The sequence below is a fragment of the Homarus americanus genome, unplaced genomic scaffold (genome assembly GCF_018991925.1).
Source record: "Homarus americanus isolate GMGI-L3 unplaced genomic scaffold, GMGI_Hamer_2.0 scaffold5589, whole genome shotgun sequence".
In the NCBI taxonomy this organism is placed as follows: Eukaryota; Metazoa; Arthropoda; class Malacostraca; order Decapoda; family Nephropidae; genus Homarus; species Homarus americanus.
In genome coordinates this window covers 2,793,079-2,801,339 of record NW_024736650.1, presented here as the reverse complement: position 1 = coordinate 2,801,339, position 8,261 = coordinate 2,793,079, and the positions used below count along the sequence as shown (strand labels likewise).

At 36.5% G+C, this 8,261-nt stretch overlaps 1 protein-coding gene across 1 annotated transcript; it reads left to right on the top strand.

Annotated features, from left to right (window-relative positions):
• Positions 1-263: 263 nt before the first annotated feature.
• On the top strand, positions 264-8,182 carry LOC121872291 (eukaryotic initiation factor 4A-III). The gene is made up of 8 exons (XM_042374981.1): positions 264-424; positions 2,740-2,942; positions 3,919-4,092; positions 5,130-5,311; positions 5,681-5,819; positions 6,221-6,388; positions 6,957-7,140; positions 7,720-8,182. The coding sequence occupies exons 1-8, from the start codon at positions 283-285 to the stop codon at positions 7,734-7,736; spliced, it is 1,209 nt and encodes a 402-aa protein (XP_042230915.1). The 5' UTR covers positions 264-282; the 3' UTR covers positions 7,737-8,182.
• Positions 8,183-8,261: the final 79 nt, after the last annotated feature.

Sequence of the window (8,261 nt, the reverse complement as noted above, 5' to 3'; positions counted from 1 at the left end):
TATGCTAGAAAATTTTAAGATGATATTTCTAGAGTAATACATTAAATACCACTAATAAATTCTGAATATTTATATACAAAAAAATAATCATAACAGATCGTGAATATATACGTTATTGAATTTTATATAAATGAAAAAATATTAAATCAAATATAAGATGATATAATGAAGAAGATAAAATAGAATGAGGATAATAGAGAGTAAGAAGAAGTCATTGTGGAAGGTTTTCATAGAATCATTCCTTGTGTGTTGTGTTCCAGGGAGGCCAGAGTGACGGTGACCATGGCGGAGGGTCGAGTACGGCGGGTCATCCCTGAGGATCTCTCTAATGTAGAGTTTGAGACGAGTGAGGAGGTGCAGGTGGTACCTACCTTTGATAACATGGGTCTGAGAGAGGACCTACTCAGAGGAATATATGCCTATGGTAAATATTGCATGGGAAATGTGAAGTGAAAGTACGCAAATAACATACGTTCCATGATGTAAACCTCATTAAATGTTATTGGTGTGCTGTTTGTTATAGAGGGTTATTAGTGCACCACGTTTATCCTTAATATCCAATAACATACATGTAACGGATTAAAGGCTAATTGGCCGCTTATGTTAGAAAGCTGTGAAAGTTAACCTTGGACGAGGTTGTGGTAGAGCATTAAGCGTTGTTAGTCCGTACATGTGCCCACAGTACTGTCAACCAGTCTTGGCCACCAAATCGGGGAGCTGGAACTTCCTCCACACTTTAAAGGGCAAATTCACGAGAGAGTGACTTTTAAGTTCTATGGTTTATGATAGTGTACCCAAATGCCTCATACAATACGTGTATCACCTCGTGCCTAGTGTTGATGCTGCTGTCATCTTTATATCTTGTCGTGTGATGTTCTCCATTACTCTACTCTTTATTTCGGTATTTTCGTTTTGGTCAACCAGCTAATAATAGGATTTTAATTTACCACCATTCGAGAGAGGTTTAGGTTCTGTTGGGTTGAAATTATGTTTTTCTGATGGTTTTTAATTTGTTTGAACGATTCTGACCTACTTCCAAATTCTGTAGGTAGTTGACCAAAACGATTTTACCCTTCTTTTCAGTCTTGTTAGTATAATTCAAACTTGTTTATACTGTGTCTGGTAAAGTTCATCTGTGCATTACATAGGTTGGATGGATATATGAGCAATAGGAGTTGAGTGTAAATGGGACTGCCCAGTATGGGCTAATAGGCTTGCTGCAGTTTCCTCCATTCTTCTGTTCTTAATTAAACATTGTAGATTGAGTCTGTGCAAGGCTCTGTGTCCATATTATAGTATTTAGGTAATGCTTCCTGAATAGTGTGCTTGTTTCTGGAGTATTATTAGCATTTGTCATTTGAATAAAAAGATTTCGAAATCACACACACACACACACACATATATATATATATATATATATATATATATATATATATATATATATATATATATATATCAGCTGCAACACACTAAATGTGTACAGTACAGTTCTGTGATATATAACATTTACACTGCAGTAGTTGCATTATTGCATGTACTGTAATCACAGCAGACACTGGGTAGCCACTCCACATTTTATAGTTACTATGTTATTTTAAATTGCAGTGCACCACTGATTTATTTACACCTTTATGATATAATGCATTCATGCTGCAATAATATTAACGAAAGTTAATGCTTGACACAATGTTACTTGAACCGAATACATACTGTACTTGTTGTTTCACTGCAGCTGCTCACATCAAATGACATGATTTTGTTGAGTAAATGTAGACATTTTTAAGTTGAATTAAGTTATGTTGTTCCTTTTGTTCAAAGTTTTTCACCTTGTATCTCTGTTGAATTAAAATATACTCTCAACTATGATCGGGCTGCTTTTATCAGGAATAGTTAAACCACTGAACACATGGACTTGGATAGCAATTTTATATATATATATCTTGATAAAATATATAAAATAAACAATATATTATATATATATATATATATATATATATATATATATATATTTATATATATTAAATCAGACATCCTGTACAGTAGTTCTATGTTCGTTTTAATTCACCAGTGTGACAAAGGGGTATTTATTATATTTTTATAAACTTTTTTTCTTTTTCACCAAAGGTTATAAATAAAAGTCCTTCCTTCTTTCTCCATTGGGTAATGTTTCTTTTACAAAAGAAGGACGTTCCTTCATATTGTATGAATAAGTTAAGTGAAATCAGCAGCATCAGGTAGCTAGCTAGTCCCTCCCTGTGATGACTGGCTGCTGGCCCACTTTCACTCAGGTTGACAGTACATTACTAGAGTTGTTTTAGGTCTACTTTTATGGTCTAACTTTTTATTTCTTACTGGAGTTTATAGTATGATCACTGTGTATGTGTAATTTACCTTCTCACCTGTTACTCCATGTATTTTTATTGTTTATTATAGACTTCACTGCCAGTGTATGACCTTGACTGTGAGGTAATAGGGTCAAGATTATCTGGTAACTCTACCACTACACTGTGCTCCCTGAACTTTTTCTTTTAATCTAACTTTGCTCTATTTCTTTGAATTTGGTCTTTAATTCGTAAATGTACGGTACAACACTTCTATTCGGCTTTAAAGCAGATTTCATTGGGCCTGTTTGATTACTGATTAGATTATAAGATTTTGGTGGTACAGAGTATAGTATATTAATTGGTCTCTCTCCATTCTTAAATATCCCAGAGCTGATCCCATGTTAAATCTTTACAGGGTTCGAGAAACCATCAGCAATTCAACAGCGTGCCATTCGTCCCATCATCAAAGGCCGTGATGTTATTGCCCAGGCCCAGTCTGGTACTGGTAAAACTGCCACCTTCTCCGTATCCATCCTCCAGATTTTGGATATTAATGTTAGGGAGACCCAAGTCCTCACACTGTCACCCACCAGGGAGCTGGCTGTGCAGATTCAGAAAGTGAGTGGAGATGGGAAGGTTGAAAGCAGTTCAAGCTAATTATGCAATACTGTACTATATAGTACTTTAGAATAAACAAGTAGGGTAAAGAAGTCCTTTAAATAAAGAAATGGGTGACACTATGAAAGGTAGGTTGGGGAAGGCAGTTGGCCATAGTTTGCCAGAAGGTGAGTGATAAATTATATATTTAGTCAACAAATAAGAGGGTTGATATGTACTCTCACCAAAACCTTGAATCCTTTAAGAACTATGCAATCTGAAAAATTAATGAAGAATTTGAAACCATTCTGAGATGACAAGTTCCCATTCTGCTCATTTTCTCATCCATCGTGTCCAGGTGTTCGAGAAGATTTCGTTGAGAACGTACCTAACATAGCTTTATTTATGACCTTGCATCTGTTCTCAGCAGTAAGTCAATGAACTAATAACTAGAGGGTAGATCCTGATTCTAGACTATTCAACTTGTTACCCTTCCTCCCTCTTGTGGAACTGAACTATAATCCTGGTATTACAGAATATTTTCTGAAAACAGTTGACAAATATACAGTATTACTTACAGCTGATGTTGCATCAAGAATCTTTACCTTCATACCTTTTGTGGTCAAAACTCTTTATCTCTAAATTCCCTCTCGTGGAGTTAGTTTTAGTGGGAAGTTTAATTATAATTAATTAATTCCAGCTGCTGTTGTTTTAGAGGTTTACTTGATTGTAATCCCATATACCCCCTGTACCATACAGGGTGGCTTATTATGCAGTGTCATTATTATAGGATAATACACTCCTGTAAGAAGAGGAACCTTTTCTTCTTTCTTAAGAGGTTAATTAGTAATGTGATCAAGCCCTTGATTCAAGAACCATGAATGCACAGTGTTTTCTGACAAACTTATATCAAACATAAAATATATAATGATGCCTCAGTTCTTGTTATGGTAATACAATTTTTATTCATAGTTTAAAAAGTTTATCATATTTTCAGGTTGTACTGGCACTTGGAGATTACATGAGTGTACAGTGTCATGCATGTATTGGAGGAACAAACCTTGGGGAAGATATTCGCAAGTTGGATTATGGACAGCATGTAGTTTCAGGCACTCCAGGCAGAGTGTTTGACATGATCAGACGCCGCACACTCAGGACACGTTCAATAAAGGTGATACAATTAATGCCATTTTACATCATGTGGTAAGACTGGTATGAGCTATGGTCATGATTTTCTGTATATAAGTGTTCATGTATCTGTCTGCAGCATATTAAACTCTTGAATACAGTTTTGTGACACTTGCCATAAATGGTGATTACAACCCTCTGATTTTTGTCAATAGTACACCATTACATTCTCCCACCGATTACACCCTCACCATAACATCAATATATCCTACCACCATAACATCATTATGCTCTCCCACCATAACACCACCTCACTTACAGATCATCATAGTTGCACACTACCTCACCCGCACCCTCTTACCCTAGCATTCGCTTTTTAACCAAAACACCTACACCTTTGGACTACAGTCGACCCTCATTAAAACGGACTAATAGGGGGGAAGGGTGTCCGTTTTAGCCGATTGTCCGAATTAGGGGTTAGTATTGCATTATACATTCATGCGCCGGTTAACGTCCTAGATACGTGCTTGTGTTTGTAAAACCGCTTTCATCCAGACCCACTAAAGATATAATGTTATGGTAATTATCAAAAACACACATAGGCATGACTAGGTTTATTACAAAGTGATGAAAAGGATACTGTACAGTGGGAAGTCCACAAAACATGTAGCTATGTGTATGTTTGAGTACCCTGTCATAGGAGTCCGTTTTCTCTCGCTTCAGGGCGCCTGAGTCCTCCGTTTTCTCTTAATCTTAGAGTGCAGTGCACCAGACTTTGTTATTCCTTAGTAATGACACAGAATTTGAAATTGCAACCCCAATTGCAACTGGGACAATCCCAGAACCAGAAATTTGATATGGACAATCCCTCGCTCAGTTCAGATTTCGTCGATTTATCCGAAATCCGGATTAAAGGGGTCCGAATTAACGAGGGTCGACTGTATTTACTTATGAGGATTGGAATTTCAGACTTCTTATTTTAGTCTGAAAGTACTTCCAATTCCTCATATGGATGTTTATACAGTATTACATGTACTCCAGCCTCCCGAGTCTTAGGATACTAATATGTCCCTTCCCCAGATGTTGGTCTTGGATGAAGCAGATGAGATGCTTAACAAAGGATTCAAGGAACAGATATATGACGTGTACCGCTACCTTCCTCCAGCCACCCAGGTGTGCCTCATCTCTGCTACATTACCACACGAGATCTTGGAAATGACATCAAAGTTCATGACAGACCCTATTCGCATTTTGGTGAAACGGTAAGTTGTGCGGGAAAATCACTCACAAAAGGTATATTTGTGAATGGTTAATTCATACATGACAGAGGAAATACAGTACAGTATTGGTTGTGTTTGAGTCATGGGGAAAGGGGTGTGGTGGGTAAGAAAACTGGAGGGGTTATTTTTAGTGGGATATCTGGCACTTTAGTAAATGGAAGCTGAAATGACATGACATGAAAGAAGATGGCATAGAAAATGTGTTGAATTTTCTGAGAGAAATAAGTTACAGGTAGATTGGTTGTTTTAATGCTACATGGCTATTGAGAAAGATATAAGATTTTAAGTGGTTATATTTAACCTTAACTAGCACAGTAATACTATAATTTATTAGAAAATCTTCTCTTTCAGTGATGAATTGACACTGGAAGGAATCAAGCAGTTCTTTGTTGCGGTAGAACGTGAAGAATGGAAGTTTGATACTCTGTGTGATTTGTACGACACATTAACCATCACACAGGCTGTCATCTTCTGTAACACGAAGCGCAAGGTGAGAACTCATAATTGTTTGTATGTTGCAGTGTGTCCTGTATTTATCCACGTTATGTGTCTTAACTTTAAAATGTGATGATGGTTAGGGAACATTAGCTTGTGTATCACGCAGTGAGAACAAAGTTGCTATTATAATACAAGCATTCGTGTGATCACAGAAATCATTAAGGCAGTGTAGACATTTTTCTGAGACATCTAACATACCGGTATTATCCTTCGAGGTTATTAATAAGCCTTTTTCCAAATATAGTTTTTTTTTTCTAATCCAGGATGGCCTGAGACAAGTCATTCATTCTTACTGCTGTAACATATGTGTTCTGTTTTTGCTGGAGTTTATTTTTCCTTTTGGTTACCCTTCCTCTTTCATCGTTTTCATTGTAATTTTGGTTTTCTTAACAGGTGGACTGGCTGACAGAGAAGATGAGGGAAGCTAACTTCACCGTCTCATCAATGCACGGTGATATGCCACAGAAAGAGCGTGATGCTATTATGAAGGAATTCCGTTCAGGCCAGTCCAGAGTCCTCATTACAACAGATATTTGGGCTCGAGGCATTGATGTACAACAGGTAATCCATTTTTATAATAGGGAGATGAGATCCATATTGAGGTGATACAAATCTGAGGAAGCAGGGAAGAACCATGTATTCTCCACACTCAATTTCCTTGGCACACATTTTCTCCATTTCATTACTGGTATTCCAATCTTCCTCACAATCCCTGCCATTTCTTAATCACTTACTCGTACATTTAAATCTCCCATCATCATTACTCTTTCATTAAGAGGCTTTCAGTGTAATTACTCGGGCCTTTTCAAATTTTTCGTGCCTTCTACCTTCACAGTTATAGTCACCCATATATCCTCTTTTACTTTTAGTCGGTTCCCTAACCTTCTGGTACTGACCCCTCATATTCTCTCTAAAATATTCCTGACTATCCTCGCCCTTCTGCTTTGTGTACCACAAAACTAAGACACCCAGGTTTCTTTCTTTTATCACAGTTTCTTTCACTGTTCTCGCCATTACCTTCAATTACCCAAGGGTTATTTTCTGTACAAGAAGGATGGGGGAGGAGAGGTCTAAATCGTGTTAATGGATGGAATGTCTTTTTAAAATAATTAATCTTTATTTTTTGCAGGTTTCCTTGGTGATTAATTATGATCTCCCAAATAACCGTGAGTTGTACATCCATCGTATTGGTCGATCGGGTCGGTTTGGTCGTAAAGGTGTGGCCATCAATTTCGTCAAGAATGATGATATCCGAATTTTGCGAGACATTGAACAGTACTATTCCACACAAATTGATGAAATGCCCATGAATGGTAAGTCACCTTATATATTTTGGTCTCCAATGCAAGTCACCATCTATTGCTTACATTACACTTTTGTGACTACTCATCTGCTAAACTTTTTTGAACTTACACCCATAAGCCAGGCAGCTCTCATAGTGGGGAACTAGGGCTCCCCTACTGACCCCCATAATGCTAGCCAGGGTATAACTGTATTAGGCCTTTTAATATTTAATTTATTTGGTTAGTGTACTTCAAGGGCTATTAGTGTGTGCAATGCCTATGGCATTACAAAATGAAAGCACCTAATGAATTAAAGTAATCCATTATAGAGTATCCAATCACTTTTGGCTTTCCCCTCACATCCCAGATGCATAAATACTAGACACAGTCCAACAGTTTCCTTTAGTCATTCCGGTCCAGTCACCTGTTCTTTACTGTACTACCGTATATAATAAATAATCCAGCAAAGCAATACACCATTGTACTATTCTATATCCCATGACAAAAATGTTCAGTGCTTCTCCTTCTTAGTGGTACAGGTACAGTTTATTTATTTTGTTATATCATTTTTATCACTTTACTGTACAATATATATTTTTCCATTTCCAGTTGCGGATCTGATATAAGTAGACCTGGACAAGAGCGTGCTTGAATGTATGTTGGTATTATCTTTTATAGTAACATTTACATTCATCCATTCAAGTATTTGATACCTGAAAATCTAGTTTGTAAGTAATACTATTGATACACTAATAACATGCTAGTATTTGTTAGGTTTTTTACAATATGAGTCAGATCACCAAGTGTCATTCATTTATGACATGTACTAGAAAGGCCTTTCTTTATATGTTAATTTTATATATACTGTACTACAGTTTGTAGATAAATTTTTACTTGACCATGTGTGTGTGTATTTGGAAATTTTACTTACTTTTAAGTTCATTTCACATTGTAAAATACGGTAATTTATTTCAGACTGGCATTGCATATGTAACTACTCTGTTCTTTGCATATTTTCGTTAATGAGAATAAATTTTATAATGAAATCAGTAAAGTAATGCACCAATGTGTTTTTCAGAGTTTTATAACCCAACATCTGAGCAAACCATGGACCACTGAACTAATGAACATGTCTTACATACATCAACTCA

What these genes read in the sequence shown, in the direction of transcription:
- LOC121872291 (XM_042374981.1), top strand. Translation starts at nt 283, where the DNA reads ATGGCGGAGGGTCGAGTACGGCGGGTCATCCCTGAGGATCTCTCTAAT. An exon ending in TGGCTGTGCAGATTCAGAAA is followed by an intron (nt 2,943 to 3,918) that starts GTGAGTGGAGAT and finishes TCATATTTTCAG; the next exon opens with GTTGTACTGGCACTTGGAGA. An exon ending in TCAGGACACGTTCAATAAAG is followed by an intron (nt 4,093 to 5,129) that starts GTGATACAATTA and finishes TCCCTTCCCCAG; the next exon opens with ATGTTGGTCTTGGATGAAGC.